This window comes from Mus musculus, chromosome 5, assembly GCF_000001635.26.
Source record: "Mus musculus strain C57BL/6J chromosome 5, GRCm38.p6 C57BL/6J".
Classification (NCBI taxonomy): Eukaryota; Metazoa; Chordata; class Mammalia; order Rodentia; family Muridae; genus Mus; species Mus musculus.
This window is the reverse complement of record NC_000071.6, coordinates 129988114-130009670: the sequence shown is the minus strand read 5'-3', so window position 1 is coordinate 130009670 and position 21557 is coordinate 129988114. Positions and strand designations below refer to the sequence as shown.

At 47.4% G+C, this 21557-nt stretch overlaps 1 protein-coding gene across 6 annotated transcripts; it reads left to right on the top strand.

Annotated features, from left to right (window-relative positions):
- Window positions 1-6621: 6621 nt before the first annotated feature.
- Window positions 6622-20660, top strand: Gusb (glucuronidase, beta). 6 transcript variants are annotated; one of them, NM_010368.2, is made up of 12 exons: window positions 6622-7064; window positions 8729-8914; window positions 9129-9310; window positions 9602-9744; window positions 10143-10330; window positions 11118-11261; window positions 11476-11654; window positions 11745-11891; window positions 14140-14224; window positions 16077-16253; window positions 19519-19654; window positions 19984-20660. In NM_010368.2, the coding sequence occupies exons 1-12, from the start codon at window positions 6855-6857 to the stop codon at window positions 20151-20153; spliced, it is 1947 nt and encodes a 648-aa protein (NP_034498.1). In that variant the 5' UTR covers window positions 6622-6854; the 3' UTR covers window positions 20154-20660. The 6 variants fall into 6 exon arrangements, 5 of the variants coding, with proteins under 5 accessions (NP_034498.1, NP_001343954.1, NP_001343955.1 ...); NM_001357025.1 differs by lacking the exon at window positions 9129-9310; XR_377102.1 differs by lacking the exon at window positions 14140-14224 and having other exon boundaries at window positions 6627-7064.
- The last annotated feature ends 897 nt before the right edge of the window (window positions 20661-21557 follow it).

Here is a 21557-nt window from a genome sequence, read left to right as displayed (position 1 = left end):
GTTAAGATCATTGACTGCTCTTCTAGAGGTCCTGAGTTCAATTCCCAGCAATCACATGGTGGCTCACAACCATCTGTAATGGGATCTGATGCCCTCTACTGGTGCGTCTGAAGATAGCTACAGTGTACTCATTATCTATATCAAAAAAATAAATTTTAAAAAATGTTAAGCTGGACAGTGGTGGCGCACATCTTTAATCCCCGCACTTGGGAGGCAGAGGCAGGCGGATTTCTGAGTTCAAGGCCACCTGGTCTACAGAGTGAGTTTCAGGACAGCCAGGGCTACGCAGAGAAACCCTGTCTCTTAAAAAAAAAAAGTTAAGAAATATATTTGTATCTAACAGATACTGGAGAGAGCCTGAGGTCCTGGTTCCCTTCCCCACAGGAAAGGACTGGGTATCCAGTCTCAGCTAAATTTATACCTGCTCTGTTCTCCGTGAATCATTAGATAGCAGAGGTGCATCAAAGAGGAAATTAGACTTCTCTTTTGCTTATCACCAAAGTATAAATTAATCCATTTTCCTTTTAGCAACTTGTTTCCTAATTTCTTTGAGATACAGGGAAACTGAGGCAGTAGGTTAGTGAACCAGAAGTATAAACAAAGCCAGTCATGAGAGTTCATGCTTAGGGCTAGAGAGAAGGCTCAGCAGTTAAGAGCACTGACTGCTCTTCCGGAGGTCCTGAGTTCAAATCCCAGCAACCACATGGTGGCTCACAACCATCTGTAATGAGATCTGACGCCAGCTACTGGGGTGTCTGAAGACAGCTACAGTGTACTTACATATAATAAATAAATCTTTAGAAGAGAGAGAGAGAGAAAGTTCAAAAGGCTGAGGCAGGAGGATCACTTTGTGTCAGGCTAGCCTGATCTACATAGATGGCACACACACACACACATATTTACACACACACACCAAGACCACATGCAATTAGGCCAGAACTGCATAAAAATGAGTGGGAAGAGCAGCTGGAAGCTCATCTGGAAGTTCAGCTTAAGATAGTTCTTCTTCAGAAGTTAACCTGCTATTTTTCAGTGTGTTAATTTTCCATATAAATAATTGTATTTTTATTACTTACTTTTAATTTTTAGAAAATATTCACGTACATGAAGTGTTTTGCACACCACATGCGTGCCAGGTGCCCACAGATGTCACTAGAGAGTGTCAGATCCCCTGGAACTAGAGTTTTGGACAGTTGTGAACCTCCATGTAATTGAACCTGGGTCAGCAGGTTCTGTGCTCTGAACTGCCTTAAAACCAAGATACTGGCACATGGGTCCAAATCCCAACTCAGAACAGGACAGAACACGATGGATGGGAGCCTAAGGTCACTTGGCTCATCAACTTCCTGGCCAGTCTGGGCTATGTGAGACTCTGTTTCCAAAAAAAAAAAAAAAAAAAAAAAAAAAAAAACCTCTAGCCAGATGTGGCGCGGTGCACACCTTTAACTCCAACACTTGGGAGGCAGAGGCAGGCAAATCTCTGTGAGTTTCAGATTAGTCAAGGCTACAAAGTGAAAAACTATGTAAAAAAAAAAAAAAAAAGTCCCCCAAAGTCTCATGTCTCAATGGTCAGTTGTCCAGCTGGTAGACTTTCGGGAGACATGAGCATCTAACTTGAACAATGGATTAGCCTATTCATAAGTTCTCACTGAGTGGACCATATTGAGGTAGGACCTCAGTAGGAGCATGTCACTCTGGGTATGTTTTTGATTCTTTTTCCAAGACCTTTCCTCTTCCTCTTTTGGTTTTGTTTTGCTTATTTGTTTATTTAGTTTTCCAAGACAGGTTTTCTCTGTATAGCCCTGGCTGTCCCAGAACTCCCTATGTAGATCAGGCTGGCCTTAAACTCAGAGATCCACCTGCCTCTGCCTCCTGTGTGATGGGATGAAAGATGTGCGCCACCAGTGCCCAGCAGGAATTTGATCATCTATAAGATGACTGAACATTACCTTGCACAGCCTAATTATCCTTAATAAGAATTTAGCAGCTTTAATAAGATTAGGACTTGGGGCTGGAGAGATGGCTCAGATATTAAGAGCACCGGCTGCTCTTTCAGAGGTCCTGAGTTCAATTCCCAGGAACCACATGGTGGTGCTTAGCCATCTATAATGAGATATGGTGCCCTCTACTGGCCCACAGGCATACATGCAGGTAGAATGCTGTGTACATTAGAATTAGTTGCTTTAAAAAAAAGATTAGGATTTTATATTTTTTCTGTTTTTCTTTTGTTTCATTTTTTCCTTTATTGAATATTTTCTTTATTTACATTTCAAATGCTATCCCCTTTCCAGGCCTTCCCTCCAGAAACCTCCCATCTCATCCCCCTCCTTGTGTGGTATCTGCAGATAGGGGCAAACAACCTGAAAAGCTTAAGTATTTGTTAGCTTAGAAAGTCATTAAGTTGTAGAATAGGTATCTATAACCCAGAGGTTTAAACAGAAAAGAATAAAAACTGCACAGCTACAGGAACTCAGAAAAGGTTGGCATCAGGTTATCTTGTTTTCTTTATGGATTTTTGTTTTACAGATTGATAGCGCACACCTTTAATCCCAGCACTTGGGAGGCAGAGACAGGCAGGTTTCTGAGTTCGAGGCCAGCCTGGTCTACTAAGTGATTTCCAGGACAGCCAGGGCTATACAAGGTTTTAAGCCCTGTCTTGAAAAACCAAAATCAAACCAAACCAAAACAAAAAGTAGATTTTTAACCATATCCAACAAGCTTATAAATCTTGAGGTACAGAGAATTTACATTTTAAAGATTTATTTATTTATTTATTTATTTATTTATTTAGTTTATATGAATACACTGTCCCTGTTTTCAGACACACCAAAAGAGGGCATCCAATCCCTTTACAGGTACTTGTGAGCCACCATGTGTTTGCTGGGAATTGAACTCAGGACCTCTGGAAGAACAGTCAGTGCTCTTAATCGCTGAGCCATCTCTCCAGGCCCAGAGAGTTTATATTTTAGCTTTTTAAAACTATATGGTATCTTTTCCTGGGCTGTTTTTTTTTTTCCTTTGTCCTGGAGATGGCCTTATGACCCAGATAATCTTGCTGGGGCCTCCAAATATTAAGGAGTTTGTGACCCATGGAAAAAGACCATAGACTAGAAACAATTGTAATTAAAAAACTTTATTGATCAGCTGCTAGCAGGATGAACAGTCTCTGATCCAAATTTGAGATTGCCATGAAGGAAGGCTATGGGTAAGACTTTTAAAGGAAAAAATCACACGAAGACCTTCAGTATCTAGGCAAGCAAGTACAAACTGTTCTCTTCTGCCAGGTTCAGCAGTTAAGGCAACTCAAAACAATCTTTGAATATCTACATAAGCAAAGTACAGAAGCAAACCCAGCAGTTAGCCATGTTATAACAAGTATATAGACACAGCTGCACAGTTTTGGGTGGGGGTCACTGAGTCAGGGTTACTGGGGACTATAACCAGAAACAAAGGGCTGGTGAGAACCAAGATGGATGCCTAGCATAAAATGGAGCTTCTTTAGCCAGAAAGACGCTCATTCATTTACTCATGATTGAGAGAAGTTGAGTTTGGGACAGTTTACTCATTAAGGACAAAGACGGAAGAGTTCGCTCATTAAGGACAAGTGTTGGGAGTGACCCTGTTTAAATGTTAACTTAAACATAAGCAGCCCTGTTTTAATGTTCACTTGTCAGCCATAAGTGCTTCCTTACAAAGTCTTGGCCTTAGTGAAAAAGTACGAGCTTAGTTGAGATTTCTGTGGGAAAAGTTGAGGCCTCTGTGGGAAAGCACTACCCCCAGTTAAGAACAAATAGCTAGCCGGGTGGTGGTGGCTCACACCTTTAATCCCAGCACTTGGGAGGCAGAGACAGGCAGGTTTCTGAGTTCAAGGCCAGCCTGGTCTACTAAGTGATTTCCAGGACAGCCAGGGCTACACAAGGTTTCAAGCCCTTCTTGAAAAACCAAAACAAACAAACAGAAACCAAACAAAACAAAAACCAAAAAAAAGAATAGCTATAGATCTTGTGGACAGGTACCTAGCAACCCATTCCGTTCTATTTCTCTTGCTGAACTTTTTACCTAGCTAATATCCTGCTTTTGGGAACAGGTGTGTTCCCCCAGATACAAAGCGATTCTGCGTCATCCCTCTCCCACACCCTGCTTCTGTGAGCATAAAACCTGGAATAATAAAATTTGACAGCTTGATCCATCAGACTTGCTGTCTGTCCTTGTGTTTCTTGCCCCCCATTCTCTCCACGGGCGCTTCCTCAGACCCTGTTCAGCTGTCTCAAGGGCCGGGACAGACAAGGATACAAAGGCTTCCAGGAGAAGGGAGAGTCAAAACCCGGAATCAAAGCAATTTAGTCAAGCATAGATGACATTTGTATGCTGTTAATGGGATTGCAACTTAAGAAAACACAGATTTAGTTACAATAGTAGGCTCAGGTTCTTCAAAACAGCCCTGGTATTTATAGCTTAAACAGACTGGCCTGGGAGGTGGCCCAGTTGGTAAGTCGGTTGCTGGGCAGGCATGAAGAGTTTGAATCTGAATTCCCCAGCACTCACATAAAAATCAGGGCACAAAGCACCCCTAACCCCTTAGCTGGGAAGACAGTAAAAGGTGAATCTTTGGCTCCAGCCAACCAGTTTAATGGGGTTCGTGAGCTCCAAGCTCAGTCCCAACATACAAGGCAGAGGGGCTTCTGAGATGGCTTAGTGAATACAGGTGTCTGCTCCCAAGTCTGATGACTGAGTTCTGTCCTTGGGACTTACAGGGTAGAAGGAGGAACAACTCCAGCCAGACATCATCTGATCTTCACACAGTGCAGGCACACATGCAAATTAATATATAAATAAACAAACTAAGATATAATAAGATGGATGGGACTGCAGACAGGGCTCAGGGTTTAAGAGCACTGGCTGTTCTTTCAGAGGTCCTGGGTTCAGGTCCCAGCACCTTCAAGGTGATTCACAATTATTTGTAACTTTAGTTCCAGGGGATTCAATTCTGGCCTCCAAGGGTACTTCACACACCTAGTACACACTGATAGGTGCAGGCAAAACATCCATATGTTATTTATATCTTTGAGGTTACTATGTAGCCTATCCTTCTACCTCAACATCCTGAGAGCTGGCCGTAGATGAGAAGCACCATGTCCAGTTCTAGGGAAGTTTTTTGTAGTTGCTGCTGTTCTTAGTGTTTATTTTCTGTTTCCCAGGGTTGCACTGGCATGTATGTCTATGCACCACATGGTCCAGTGCCTGTGGAGGCTAGAAGAGGTCATTCGATCCTCTAGGAGTGGAGTTAAAAAATGGTTGTGAGCTGCCATGTGGGTGCTGGGAATCAAACGGGGTCCTCTGGAAGAACAGCTAATGCTCTTAACCACTAAGCCATTATCTCTCTAGCCCTCCCCAGCAAATAAATAAATAAATAAGTCAGTCCTTTTAAAAAAAGGATTGACCTTTAACCTCTACCTGCACACGGTCATGTGTATACACACATCTGAAGCAGGCACCTGAAACATAAACACTCAAATATAAATAAGTGGATTGGAAGCTAGCATACCTGTGCTTGGCCAGTTTTACTCATGCTGAGAATCATTTCTTCTGTTCAGCGTCACCCCCAACCCCTTAACAAGCATACTGGTAATTGCAACAAAATGTAGGTATTTGTAACAACAACAACAACAAATGGGGAACCTTCTCTTGTGCTTAAGTTCAGCAGGCTTTAATAATGCTTTAGGGAGCAGGGCAGTGGTGGTGCACTCCTTTAGTCCCAGCCCTCAAGTGACAGAGGCAGGTGGATCTCTGAGTTCCAGGCCAGCCAGTTTAGACTAACTAAACAGAGCTCTCTGGAAAAACCCAAATCAAAACGAACCAAACAAAAACATTCTTTAGGGAACTTCCTTTTGGCTCAGTCTGAAAATCCAAATGCACACCTTGGGGTGGTTGTATCTTTAGTTCAACTCAAAGATTTAGGTTGAAACCTAAATGATATTTACCTCCGTTTTAAGAACTGGAAACTAACCAGGTGGCATATGCCTTTAGTCCCAGCACTCAGGAGGCAGAGGCGGGAGGTATCTCTGTGATTTTGAGCCTGGTCTACAGAGTTCCAGGACAGCCAAGGCTTCAAGACTCGCTTAGCTGTATATGTACTTGCCCAAGAGTGAAATCTGAGCACTGTTTGCTCAAGCCTGTTAGCTAGAGAGGCTGGAGTGATGGATTGGGGGTGGGGGTGGGGTGAGAGTTACTAAGACCACTTTCAGAGAATGGCTGCTGCAGGTCATGTGAACCGTCATCGCAACCTTCATTTGTGACTCGAATGACATCACACAGGTCCAGGAGACACTTCTTTCATGGCCATTGCTGTCAGTTCTACTCCCTTCCTCAGAGACCTCTAAGAAGAGACCTAGCTTCGAACCTGCCTGCGTGTCCTTTCCAGGCTTTAATAACAAACTCCCCAAATTCTTCTCAGTGTCTCTTTTGAACTCTCATCCTTTCACAGGAGTTATGAAGAAACAGTGGGATCAGGGACTTCAGGGCTTCTTTCAGATCTTAGCCTAGTGGTCCTGAGGGGCAAGCCCCAGAGTGTGAGGGAAGGAGGGGGAGATATTAATAGATGTGAGGCAGGCAGCGGCTGACGTCAGGCATATGGGGAAACGATCCAGGACTTCAAGCGACTTCCTCTTTCTGCAGAGTCCAGCCTTGGGGCCTCTAGATAGCCTTGAGCCAGCAGCTGTACAAGCGCTTGCCCTCAACCAAGTTGGCGCAGGCGGCTTCTCTCGAGAACATGTGACTCTTCCAGGTCCCGCCTCTGCCCTCCCAGAGAGGAGGCTAAAAAGCCCAGCCGCTGGTCGGTGGGCAGCCTGGCCAGTATGTCCCTAAAATGGAGTGCGTGTTGGGTCGCGCTGGGCCAGCTGCTGTGCAGCTGCGCGCTGGCTCTGAAGGGCGGGATGCTGTTCCCGAAGGAGAGCCCGTCGCGGGAGCTCAAGGCGCTGGACGGACTGTGGCACTTCCGCGCCGACCTCTCGAACAACCGGCTGCAGGGTTTCGAGCAGCAATGGTACCGGCAGCCGCTACGGGAGGTGCGCGCTCCCTGGGACCCGGGGTCTGGAAGCTTCCAGAAGTCAGGGGATGGGCGGAGGGATGCCTGTACCTGGAGATCCCCTTGTGCTCACCTAGAGGAGGTTAATATGGGTTTGCAGGCTGGGGAGGGGAGCGACCAGAGCAGGAAGTGGGACCTGGCATGCTGAGAACCGCATGGTTTCTGCTAGGCAGGCGCTGCCCCAGGCAATGGATTTTTTTGTTTTTGTTTTTTTAAAGCTTTTAATTTTACTTCATAGTGCTGGGACTTGAACCCAGGGCCCTGTGTGTGCTTGTCACTACTGAGCCTTTTGTTTATGTTTTGAGGCTGTGTCTCCTTCGATAACCTAGGCTGGCCTGGATGTCCGGGTGAATCTCTTGCTCCCACTTTAACTTTCCTGAGTGTTGTAGATGTTTGTGCACACGCCTCCTGCATCCCGGTGCACATACCTCCCATGCTCTTTCCCATCTTGTGAAAAGTAGAATCCTAGGAGATGCTACCCACTACAGAGATTTGGGGGCGGGGGTAGAGGAGGGGGGAGCAAATGTGACTTTGCACAGAGCTAGCAGAGGACCCTCATCCCTGCTCTCCTTTCCTACCTAGGTAGGGTTGGCGCAGAAGCAGGCTGAAGCAAACCTGTGTGCTCACAGTCTCCTCCTCTCTCAGATTCATTCATTCATCCTACCTCGTTTCCTATTGGGCTCTCTCCTCTTCCTCTCTTCTCTCTCTTTGTTTAAAATGTGTACCCATTATTTATGTGGGGTGGGGGGGCGCCACCCGTGTGCTACACAGTACATGTGGAGGTTGGAAGATAACTTGCTGGAGTCTGGTCTCACCTAGGTCACCAGGGATGTAACTAAGGTCATCAGGCTTAGTGGCTAGTGCCTTTAACCCACCAAGTCATCTCACCAGCTCTGTGTGTGTGTGTTTGAGACAGCGACTCACATTAACCTCCGACTCATAGCCATGTGGCTCCCTTAGCCTCCCAGGTTGCTAGAGTTACAAGTGATGAACCACCACACCTGGCTTAGACTCTCAGTTTTCAACTGCACTGCCCAGCATTCAGCAAAAGAGGAAGTAAGGAGAGGACATTGCCACCACAGGCCTTCTCTGTTTCCTTGGGGGCCCCTGTTCCCTGCTGTTGGCCTTCTTCCTTGTAGCAATGGTCACCTGCCTTTTATGTCAGGGTCTGGTCTTTCCTGTTTTAGACTGGCCTGTGGCTCTTTCCATGGAAATCTTGGCTCTGGTACTATCTGCCCTGAGAAAGAACTTGGTTTGAACAGTCTTTTTCCATCAACTGTCCTGCAGAGTTCACTTGTGGATGCAGCCAGTATTTTACAGAGTCTCTCCCCTGTGTCCCCTATGGTTCTCTAGGGTGCTGGGGGCGCAGTCGTGAAGAATAGACCCAATCCTTCTCTTTAGCCAGAGTCTCCTGTATCCTCAGGTCAGCCTCAGATATACTATGAAGCAGAGGATAGCCAGGGAATGACCCTGAACGTCCATCTTCCTGGCTGCACCTCTCATCTGCTAGGATTACTGGTGCGCTCCGCCATGATTGGCTTATACAATGCTGGAGTCGGAACACAGGATTTCATCGGTGGTAGGCCAGGGCTTTACCAGCTGAGCCACATCCCCAGCACGTGACTCCACTTCTTCTTTCCCTAGTCGGGCCCAGTCTTGGACATGCCTGTCCCTTCTAGCTTCAATGACATCACCCAAGAAGCAGCCCTTCGGGACTTTATTGGCTGGGTGTGGTATGAACGGGAAGCAATCCTGCCACGGCGATGGACCCAAGATACCGACATGAGAGTGGTGTTGAGGATCAACAGTGCCCATTATTATGCAGTTGTGGTCAGTATAGGGAGAGGTTGGCTGGGGGCAAGGCAGTCTGGGCTGTCCAGAAGGGCTCTGTGTCATGGGTCAGAGAAGGGTTGCTTTGTGGGCTCCATTAGAACACCATTCTTCCATCTGATGGCGGGGGCCCTCTTCTGGAAGGGGGTACCCAAGACAGACAGCAGAGCCCTGTGGCCATTTACCCTCTGCTCATCTCTCCTTGTGTCTGCAGTGGGTGAATGGGATTCATGTGGTGGAACATGAGGGAGGTCACCTCCCCTTTGAGGCTGACATTAGCAAGCTGGTCCAGAGTGGGCCCCTGACCACCTGCCGGATCACGATTGCCATCAACAACACACTGACCCCTCATACCCTTCCGCCGGGGACCATCGTCTACAAGACTGACACCTCCATGTGAGCAGCATCCTCCCCCCCCCCCCTCCTGCCCAGCAGACTTCCCCATAGGGAGAATGGTTCTAGCTCTGGATCTGATGAGACCGGCGTCGCATGCTAGGAGGGAAAGTGATTGCTGGAAGTTCTCAGGCCAGCTAGAAGGTAGAACCAGTGCCTGAGGTTGTCTTCTGATCTGCACATGTGCACTGTGGTGTACACACACACACACACACACACACACACACACACACACACAGAGGAGGCGGATTTAAAAAGCCACACAGATAATGGACCTTTGTTTTCCCACCCTAGGTATCCCAAGGGTTACTTTGTCCAGGACACAAGCTTTGACTTCTTCAACTATGCGGGACTGCATCGATCTGTGGTCCTCTATACCACCCCTACCACTTACATCGATGATATCACTGTGATCACTAATGTGGAGCAAGACATCGGTGAGGAATCCCGGCGGGAGGCTCTGTGCTAGGCTGGGTCCATTTTTATCTCAATTCCCAAGAGGAAAAAAAATCCCTAAGGAGAAAAAGGCTTCAAGCATCTTTTAGCCCTCCCCTGCCTCATTATCCTCAGAAGATAAGACTCAGACTGCCCAAGCTGACACCTTTCTGGTGGGTCTTCCTTTGCAAGGAAGTGAGGACCAATGACAGGTGGGGTCTTGTCTAAAGTGACATCACTCAAAACATTGGGTCACTTCCTTCCTCCTTGTAACTCCTAATCTCTGCACAGTAAGATTTAAAAAAAACTAAATAAATAAAAGGACAAGCAGTTGTTCGCTATTGTCTTGGGACCTAAGGGGACTTCTGGGACTGGTATGATATCTGTTTCTGTCCCACAGGGCTGGTGACCTACTGGATTTCTGTGCAGGGCAGTGAACATTTCCAGCTAGAAGTGCAACTTTTGGATGAGGGTGGCAAAGTCGTGGCCCATGGGACAGGGAACCAGGGTCAACTTCAGGTTCCCAGTGCCAACCTCTGGTGGCCTTACCTGATGCATGAGCATCCAGCCTACATGTACTCCTTGGAGGTAACGGTGATGTGGGACTGGGGCTAAGGAAGGTCCTTTGCTGCCACCTGGTGACAGCAGGCAACCAGGACAGGTGGCTAAATGGGTACTGTCTGAGATTTCCGGCTTTTTCAGTCACTTTGTGGGAGAGTCCAGCTGTGAATTGTGAAGGTCCTGAGATCATGTTCTGGTTAAAGACAGAGACTGTCATTTCTGCATCTCAAGTGCAGGCTTGTGGGATACGTAGGCACCAGGGGTGTTGGAGAATAAGATCAAACGAGCAGTCGCTGAGGTCAGCCGGGTCTCCCTAGTGAATTCCAAGACAGCCAGAGCTCCATAGTGAGACCCTGTCTCAAACAATCAGTGTGTCCCTCCAACCCCCACCTCCCAACAAAACAAATCCCAAAACCAGCCGAGCTGTGGTGGCACATACTTTTAATCCCAGAATTTGGGAGCCAAGGCAGGTGGATCTCTATAAGTTGGAGCCAGCCTTGTCTATGGAGTTCCAGAACATTTAGGGCTACACAGAGAAACCCTGTTTTGCAAACGAAACCAAACCAAACCAAAACATAACCAAAACCAAACAGCAGAGAGATGCCTGCCTGTAATTTTAGCACTTGGGAGGGACAGGCAGGAGAATCAGGAGTTCTAGGTCATCCTTAGCTACAAGTGAGGCCAGCCTGAGCTACATGAGCCTGTATTTAAAAAAAAAAAAAAAAAAAAACTCCAGTGGTGTGGGGTGAGGCCTTCCTGTTGGGTGACGCGCAGTCCACCTGGATGTTCTTGCCTGCCACATCGGCTCTCCTAGGTGAAGGTGACAACAACTGAGTCTGTGACTGACTACTACACCCTTCCTATCGGGATTCGAACAGTGGCTGTCACAAAGAGCAAGTTCCTCATAAACGGGAAGCCCTTCTATTTCCAAGGGGTCAATAAGCACGAGGATTCAGATGTGAGTAGGAGCTGTGGCATCAATGTGTGGCATGTTGGGAGTCATTGATATCTCCTTCCCCTACCTCTGTGCCCTGGGAAGATAGCATCGTGTGGTGCTGTTTGTGGTGAACCTACATAGGGTGGACGGGGTGAGTCCAGGGGCGGGGCTTTAGAAGAAAGTGCGAACTCTCCAGTCACAAGGGTAGAGGTCACGCAGCCCTGCTGTCTCCTAGATCCGAGGGAAAGGCTTCGACTGGCCGCTGCTGGTAAAGGATTTCAACCTGCTCCGTTGGCTCGGGGCAAATTCCTTTCGTACCAGCCACTATCCCTACTCAGAGGAGGTACTTCAGCTCTGTGACCGATACGGGATTGTGGTCATCGATGAGTGTCCCGGTGTGGGCATTGTGCTACCGTGAGTGCCCGCCCCCTCGCCGTCTACGATGCCCAGCGTCCCTACCTTGTCTTCGAGCCTTTGGTGACCTTTTCCTCTCTGCCTCCACAGTCAGAGTTTTGGCAACGAGTCACTTCGGCACCACCTAGAGGTGATGGAGGAGCTGGTTCGCCGGGACAAAAATCACCCTGCGGTTGTGATGTGGTCTGTGGCCAATGAGCCTTCCTCTGCTCTGAAACCCGCCGCATATTACTTTAAGTGAGTGCTCTTTCTTCCCTGGGCTTAGTTGGGCCTCTGGCCTTAGCACTTTGGCCTGGTTCAGCCTCTGTAGGCAGCCGGGACCATGGAAGTCAACCATAACCAGGTGGATAGGTGCTGTGATGTCAGTATCCCCTTCATCACTACTGGAGACCCAAATCAACCCACCAAAATTGTGGGTTTTCTACCCATTGACCCTCCTAATCATACTTGAGATGAAATCCCGAGTTTCCTTGGATTCACACAACTGTAGAGTTTTTGTTTGTTTGTTTTGTTTTGTTTTGTTCAAGACAGGGTTTCTCTGTGTAGCCCTGGCTGTCCTGGAACTAGCTCCATAGACCAGGCTGGCCTCGAACCCACAGAGATCCGCCTCCCTCTGCCTTCCTATGGCTCTGATGAAAGCCATGTGTTACGACCATCCGGCAGAACTTTGGATTTTCTGTAATTTTAGTAAATTTATTTTTGAGACAGGGGCTTGCTGGGTTTCCCTGGCTGGCCTCAAACTGGCACTGATCCCTTTGGTCCCAACTTCTGAGATTCTGGGATTACACGCATGATCTACCAAGTGGATTTTTTTTCTTTTTTGAGATTGATTTTTAATTTATTTCTGTGTGTGCCATGGCACACAGGTGGAGGTCAAAGGACAGCTTATGTCCTCTCCTTCTACCATGGAAGTCCCCAGGCTTGAACTCCGATCACTGGGCTTGGCACTAAGGGCTGGGTCACTTCTCCTGCTCCTCTATTTTTTTTCCAGACAAGATCTCAATCAAATAGCACAGGCTGGTCTCAAGTTTGCTAGGTAGCTAAGGCTGGCCTTGAATTCCTATTCCTCCTGTCTCTGCCTCCTACTCAGTGCTAGGATTGCAGTGTGCTCTCTCACACCTGACATTCATTCATTCATGCATTCATGCATTCATGCATGCATGCATTCATTCATTCATTCATTCATTCTAGATGGAAACACATGCTAAAACTATAGGAAACCACTTTGTGATTCTTTGATTGATTTAATTTATTTATTTAATGAATGTGAGTACACTGTAGCTTTCTTCAGACACACCCAAAGAGGGCACTGGACTCTGTTACAGATGGTCGTCAGCCATCACCTACTTGCTGGGAATTGAACTCAGAACCTTTAGGAAGAGCAGTCAGTGCTCTTAAGCGCTGAGCCATCTCTCCAGCCCCAGTGGGAACTAATGAGACAAAATGTTTTAAATGTATTTTCTGGTGCTGGGGATCCAGTTCAGGGCCTTGCCTGTGCATGCTAGGCCAGTGCTCTCCCATCGAGCTCCATCTTCAGCCACAGTCCTTCATCTGCCATGAGACTGTCACAGCCTTCTGGATGAATTATACTGCTTGTCACATAGAGGCAACCGAAGCTTCTTAATCGGCCGTTTTCAGCCTTCCTAACGCTGCGGCCCTTTAATACAGTTCCTCATGCTGTGGTGACCCCTCCCCCCGCCCCCCAACCATGAAAGTATTTTTTGGTGCTACATCGTACCTGGAATTTTGCTGTTACGAATCCTAACGTAAATATTTTTGGAGATAGAGGTTTGCCAAAGGAGTCTCCACCCGCAGGTTGAGAACTCCTTGTTCTCCATGCTGTAGCTGCATCCCGACTCCACGAAGTAGTATTTTGAGCTCCCAGACTTTTTGAGGAGGTGGTAAGGAAGATGCATTCATTCAGGGACATCAAGAATAAAGCCAGGACTGGGTAGGCTGGAGTACCCCAGAGTGGCTTTTGCTAATTTGGAGCTGTTTTGAGAGGGCGGGGCTCAGGTCTTATGTCCAAGGCAATACACAGCCTTCATATAAGAAGAGTAACGATCAAAAAGATGTAAAAGAAAAAAAATAGTCTCCAATAGTGATCTGTGCTTCGTAGGTCCCAGGAACCAAACTCTAGCCCTAGACTAGCCATTCTATTGGGTCCTCTCCTCTCCATTCCTCCTGGCTCAATTGTTAATTCAATTCAACACTAATGCCTTTCCTTCAAGAGGCTTCCCTGACTCTTAATTTAAATCATGCACCTCCACCCACAGCCTTACAGGGAGCCACACCCCCTCTTATTGCTGCCACCACCTCTGCCATTTTGGTTTGTATTCATCTCTGCTCTCATGGCTCCGGACAGCCACAGTGTTAGCAGTGAGCTACCACTGATGGGGAAGACGGGAAGGAAAGGGAAAGAGACAGGTGTCTAAGAGCCCTTCCCAGATTGACGACGAGCCTGTCTTCTGCCTTTCATGGACAGGACGCTGATCACCCACACCAAAGCCCTGGACCTCACCCGTCCCGTGACCTTTGTGAGCAACGCCAAATATGATGCAGACCTGGGGGTGAGCCTGGAGTGGGGGGGGGGTGGTCTCCACACTCCACGCCTCTGCTTGGTCTTTAGGCTTGTGCTTACTACCAGCTAAGCAGCAGTGGCCAGTCCAGCCGTTTCACGAGTGGGCTTCTGGGTTAAAGGGACTAACTTCCTGCTAACTCACACGGCGTAGGCAATGTGGCTTCTAACCCCAAGAAGGCTGGGCTGGATCCGGGACAATGTACTTGTTTAACCCTGACAAGAGAAAAGGCCTGGTAGTCAAGAGTACTTGTTGTTCTTACAGAGGGCCAGAGTACGGTTCCCAGTCCCCACATGATGGTGACTCAGCCATCTGTCCCGGGGGACCTGCCACCTCCTCATGCACATATAAAAGGGGAAACAGCCATTTATTAATTTTCTAAAATTAGTTTAAAATAATAGTTAAAATAGTTAACTAAATAGTTAACTAGTTAAAAAATAATAAGTTAAAATGACAAGAGCCAGCCAGGCGTGGTGGCACACGCCTTTAATTCCAGCACCCGGGAGGCAGAGACAGGCATATTTCTGAGTTCAAGGCCAGCCTGGTCTACAAAGTGAGTTCCAGGACAGCCAGGGCTATACAGAGAAACTGTCTCAAAAATACAAAAACAAAAACAAAAAAAAATCAAAAAAAAAATGACAAGAGCCCTTGTTAGCCCTGGCTTCTCTGTGTCTCTAGAACCCACCCTTCAAAGAAGCAGAGGTTGCAGTGAGGCCCAGGTGGCCTAGCCTGGCCGCTCTAGTGCTTGCCCTAACTTCCATGTGGACTCAGAAGGCTTTACTGGGCGCCCCATGCCTGACCTCTTTTCCTAGAGCTTGCTTTACGAAGTGATGCTACTTCATCCAGTCACCACAGCCTGGAGAGGGTGTGTGGTCCCTTGGAAAGACCTCATCGTTCCAAGGGCAGCTTTGAAATTGAGCATTGTTTCTAGAGAGACTAGCTTGGGTGACACTGGAGGCTAGCTAGCTAGACACGGAACTTTTTTTTTTTTTTTTTAATTTTACGTGCATTGGTGCTTTGCCTGCATGTGTGAGGGTGTCGACTGACTGCTACGAGCTGCAGATTGAACCTGGAAGAGCAGCCAGTGCTCTTAACCCCAGAGTCAGCTCTGTAGACTCAGAACTCTTTGATGCTGTTTAGACCATACCTATCCCTGTCCCGTGGACACCCCCACCAGTGTCTGGGAAGAAATCTAGCCACTCACAGCACTGCCTTCTCAATTATAAATCAGAGGAGACTGGAGACATGGCTCAGTGGTACAGCCTGTGCTCAGCACATGCAAGCCCTTGGCTTGTACCCCTACCCCTCCAATGCCTGGCCCTAAATTAAGGACCAGGAGATGTAGCTCAATTGATGAATGTTTGTCTCGAATTCCCAAAACCCTGGACTTGTGTCCCCAGGGAGGCAGAAAGGTAGGTGTGAGCAGTGCACACCTGTGGTCCCTAGCACTTGTGAGGTAGAGGCCAGTGGGTCATCAGTTCAAGGCCACCCTTGGACACATAGAAGTTTAAGGCCAGTTTGGCCTAGATATAAGTCTGAACTCCGAAGAGAAAAACTTATCCACTCTCCCTGTTGGATCGCATCCCCAGGCAAGGCCACAGGAGACCAGGAACAGAACTAGAATGAAGTAAAATCCAACAAGGTCAGGGGCTGGATGGATGGTGGCTTTGTTTCCAGTCATGACCCAGTCAGCAGCCTTAGTCCCAGTATTATATATTAGCCCCGTTTGGGTCTGGTCTTGACTTTATTTCCTGGGTAGGGCGGGCTAACCTGTGTCATTTGCATGTGACTATTCTGACCTCAGTGTGTGAGGGGTAAATTCACTCGACCGCTCTTGTCTTAGGCCCCGTACGTGGATGTTATCTGTGTAAACAGCTACTTTTCTTGGTATCATGACTATGGGCATTTGGAGGTGATTCAGCCACAGCTGAATAGCCAGTTTGAGAACTGGTATAAGACGCATCAGAAGCCGATTATCCAGAGCGAGTATGGAGCAGACGCAATCCCAGGGATCCACGAGGTAAGCGGTTGATTGTCACGATGGCGATGGGTGCTTAGTTACTTACCTCTTTTCCCTTTCCCTGCCAGGGACCCGGCCTCAGCTCCCAGGCACCTCTCTAAGCCTACACACGTTGGCTGCTGCATGCAGGCCTCTGTTTGGCTCCTGCGCATCCCAGAGACAGCCCATTCTTTGATGTTTCCACCCTGCATTCTTTTGTTCTGCGTTTCTTTCCTAAGAAATCCTCTGTTCAATGCTGAGGCTGCCTCAGATTCACAATCTCCCTTAGCCTCTGGAGGGCTGAGATGACAGGTGTCCCTCTGCACCTGGCCCAATGGCAACTTTATGAAATGAGCCTGTGAGCTGGAGAGTGGGCTCAGTGGTTAGCGCTTGCAGCCTTTCCGGTGGACCTCAGTCTGGTTCCCAGCACCCACACTGGGTACTTTAAAACTGCCTGTAACTCCAGTTCCAGAGGATCTGATGCCCTTTTTAGGCATCTGTGGGTACCTGCATGACTGTAGTGCACACAGATGCACAATTAAAAAAAAAAACCGCACAAATCTTTATTAAAAGCATTTCTCAGCCTGGGAGAAGGTAGCTCAGTTGCCAGAGTATTTGTATAGCATGCCTAAAGCTCTCTATCCTACCCCAGGACTACCTAGACCAGCTGTACTTAATGCATGCCTATAGTACTAGCCCTGGAGAATCCGAAATCCGGGGTCATCCCTGCCTACTTAATGAGTTTGAGGCTAGTCTCGGATACAGAAAACCCTGTCTCAAAACAAACAAAAAAATTCTTCCTATGTCGAGACAGGTGTTGGTAGATCCTAGGCGATGATGGAAATGTCTCTATCTGTCCTCCCCAGAATGATAGCAACCAGTCACGAAACAGCAACAGGGGGTTTGAAATGTGGGCAATAAGACTGAATTGGTTTAGTGTGATCCTAATTTAGATAGCCACATGTGGCTTGTGACTACTGTATTGTGTGGGTATGGGACTATTTCCATTAAAAAGTATGATGGCGGCTGGTGAGATGGCTCAGTGGGCAAGAGCACCTGACTGCTCTTTCGAAGGTCCGGAGTTCAAATCCCAGCAACCACATGGTGGCTCACAACCATCTGTAAGGAGATCTGACTCCCTCTTCTGGAGTGTCTGAAGACAGCTACAGTGTATTTACATATAATAAATAAATAAATCTTTAAAAAAAAAAAGAGTAGCAACTGTTCAAAAAAAAAAAAAGTATGATGGGCGAAGTGCCCTGTGTCTGTACTGCCACTTGGGTGGAGGCAGTTGAGTTGCAGGATACACAGCCTGGGCTCTGTGAGATAAAGCACTTGCTGTGTGATGAGCTGAGTTCAAGTCCCCCCACCCCTTCCCGGACCCACATAATGCTGGGTGTGGTGGCACACATCTGTAACTCCGTTGTCCTATTAAAGGATGAGAATTAGAGACAGGAGGATCCGTTAGCTCTCAGGCCAGCCACGTGGTATACACACTGTGGTGAGCAAGAGACCTTATCTCAAAAGAAATGGAAGTTGAAGACTTTTTTTAAAGATTTATTTATTATTATTTATAAGTTCACTGTAGCTGTCTTCAGACACACCAGAAGAGGGTGTCAGATCTCATTACGGGTGGTTGTAAGCCATCATGTGGTGGCTGGGATTTGAACTCAGGACCTTAGGAAGAGCAGCTAGTGCTCTTACCCACTGAGCCATCTCATCAGCCCGGAAGTTGAAGACTTCTACAAGCATATACCCGTTCATATTCATACACACGAGTACCTATGTCATACACAAGATTTAAAAAAAAAAAATTCATTATGTGTATGTCTGTGTGTCTGTCTGGATATGTACGTGTGTCTGGGTCCTCACTAAGGGTAAAGGTATCAGACTCCCCTGGAGCTGGAATCACAAGTGATTTTCAGCCACCTCAGGTGCTGGGAACTGAACCTGGCCTCTGTGAGGACAGTATACCCTCTTTTTAACTTGTTTTTGTTTATGTATGTATGTATGTATGTATGTATGTATGTATGTATGTATGCACATTGGTGTTTTGCCTGCATATATGTTAGTGTGAGGGGGTCAGATGATTCCCTGGAACTGGAGTTGCAGATAGTTGTGCACCACCGTGTGGATGGTCGAAATGGAACCTGGGTCCTTTGGAAGGACAGCTAGTGCTCTTAAGCACCAAGCCATCTCTCCAGCCCCAACAAAAGTCAGTCCTAGTTCCACATACAGGAGTTAGGTCTGGATGAGTCTGCCTTCGAGGCCAGTCTGGGTTACATGCAGGCTATGTGGTAAGATCCTATCTTGAAAGAACCCCTCCTCCCGTACTCTCCTCCCCCCCCCCCCAAACTTCTCTAGAGCTAAGTACTCCCAGAGTACTTCAGCTTTAAGAACAGCTGGAGGACTGTGCCTTTAAAAGGGAATGTACTTGTTCTGTGAATGTGAGAAACAAAATTCAGAGCCTTACCACCCAGCTGGGTGCAAGGCTGGTGTGGCAGCATTCCTTTAACCCCAGTGCCCTGGAGGAGGAGATGGGATCCCCAGAGCTGAATGTCTCACCAGGCTTGCTGAAATAGCAAGAGACCCTGACTCGATTAAGGTAGCATAAAATTAAGGAGCACCTGATTCCCAACACAGGCAAGTGAAGAGATATGACAAACACTTTTACTAATTAAAGTTTTTACTTTCTTGTTTGGTTTTCCAGGCAGGGTTCCTCTGTGTAGCCCTGGCTGTCCTGGCACTTGATCTGTACACCAGGCTGGCCTCCAACTCACAGAAATCCTCCTGCCTCTGCCTCCTGAGTGCTGAGATTAAAGATGTGTGTCACCACCACCCTATAGGTTTTTACGCTTTCAAAGATTGTTCTTAAGACAGGGTCTCACAGTGTAGCCCTGGTTGGTCTGGAACTCTTGATCCTTTTTGTGTCGGCCTCTTGGATTAAAGACATGGGCCACCTTGATGACCCCCTCCCCAAGACAGGGATTCTCTGTGCAGCCCAGGCTGTCCCAGAACTCGTTCTGTAGACCAGGCTGGCCTCAAACTCAAGAGCTCCTCCTGCCTCTCCAGTGCTGTGACTAATGGCATACGCCAGCCACCACTGCCAGGCGTGTCCTTTAAAGTCTCTCTAATGCTAGCTGACATCAGACAGCAGGGTCTCTGAGCCAGCATCAGTTGAGTCCTGCAGTTAGTACAGCCCCGCATCAGGACAGATCTTTTAGTGGTGGTCGAGTGGATCTCACGTCAGGCCCGGCTCTGATACTCCTTTTGCGTTGAATCCCAGGACCCGCCTCGCATGTTCAGTGAGGAGTACCAGAAGGCTGTTCTGGAGAATTACCATTCAGTTCTGGATCAGAAACGTAAAGAATACGTGGTCGGAGAGCTCATCTGGAATTTCGCCGACTTCATGACGAACCAGTGTGAGTGTCTGTTGGGCTTAGGGATTGTTCTCAGGTCGGCGTTTCCCCGTCCTGGGCATTTGTAAGAATCCTAGAAGTGGGTTTGGGGAGATGGCTTAGGTAGTAAAGTACTTGCTTTGGTCTAGTTTACAGTGGTTAAAAGGAGAAAAGTAGGCTTCAGATTGGGTTGTACCTCCCTCCCCCAGCTTTGGATGGGCATCTGCTTGCTCCCTCCAACACGTGGGTGCCTGCGATTGAACTTTGGGGTGAGTAGGTTTCATAGCAAGTATCTTTACTTTCTGAGCCATCTTATCAGCCCTCCTTGGTGTGTTTGGGTTGTTTTGTTTTAGCACCGCTGAGAGTAATCGGAAACAAGAAGGGGATCTTCACTCGCCAGAGACAGCCCAAAACTTCGGCCTTTATTTTGCGAGAGAGATACTGGAGGATTGCCAACGAAACCGGAGGTCACGGTTCAGGGCCGAGAACCCAGTGTTTCGGAAGCAGACCGTTCACGTTCTAAAGTTACAACTACCTCACTGCAGACTCAAAGGTGTCCCCAGACACTTCCTGACACTAGTGTTTCTATTTGGGATTTTGTGAACTGATACAAGGGGACTTTAGAAGTGACATCAAAGCTTTTCTTCCGTGGGGATAATAACTTACAGTGCCTTAGGCTCAGTAATATGTCCTGCTGAGAGGTGTCCAAGATAATTTGTTAGTTTTTTGGCCTTGGCTTTGTGAACTCTTGAAAGCCTGCTGTGTGAACATTCTCACTAAATTAAGAGCTACTGGTGAGAGGCTGGAGTGAAGGCTGGCTCACAATTTAAGAGCACTGACTGTTCTACTGGAGGTTCCAGATTCAATTCCTAGCACCCACCTGGTGGCTAACTATGAGCTGGTCCTCCATTTCCCAGGTGATCCAAATGCCCTTTTGGCCCCTGCGGGTACCACATGTATGTGGTATGTGGATCTACATGTGGGGAAAAAAGTCATACATGCAAAATAAAAATGAATCTAAAAAAAAAAACTGTTTCTTTCGTTACTATCATTGTCGTCATTGCTGTTTGAGGCAGGGTTTTTCTGTGTAGCCCTGGCTGCCCTGGAACTTATTCTGTAGACACACTGGCCTCAAAATCAAGAGATCTACCTGGCTCCGCCTCCCAAGTGCTGGGATTAAAGGTGTTTGCCACTGCCGCCACCGCCACCACCACCACACAGCAAATTTGTTTTAAAGTGCTGTGACAGATTGTTCACTGCCCTGGGACGACCCCCATGCTTGACCATCTAAACAGGCTAGTCTTGACCCAGTGAGAGTGAAAGAGTCACTCACCAAATGCCACAGAGGAGCTGGGAGTGGTGGCACATGGTTTGAATCCTTAAGTTTAAGGCCAGCCTGGTCTACAAAGTGAGTTCTAGGATAGCAAGGGCTACACAGAGAAACTCCTGTCTTTAAAAAACAGGGAGGGGGTGCAGGGGAAGAAGAGACTATTGTTAGTTCAAATGGGAAGAAATTTTAGGGGTTCTGTATTTCATGTCACCATGGACCTCTTATATTTTTCAAAATACCCAAGTTTTGTGTCTTAGTTTAATATAATTTTTTAAATATTTTATTATTTTCTGTGTATGTTTGTGAGTCACATGTGCCTGGGCTGATGCAAATAAAGGCCAGAACATATTAGACCCTCTGGAACTGGAGTTATAGGTGTTTGTGAGCCACCATGTGGATGCTGGGAGTTGAACCCCAATCCTTTGGAAGAACATGGTCACTGGGCTGACCTTCGATGCTTTGGTCCTCCTGCCTGCCAAACGTGATGGGATCACAGATTCTATCACTCCCAGTTTACACCAAACCTAGGGCCTTACGCATCCACCCATGCAAACTATCAACAGGACTGACTCTCCAATCCAAGTCCTAAAGTTTCAT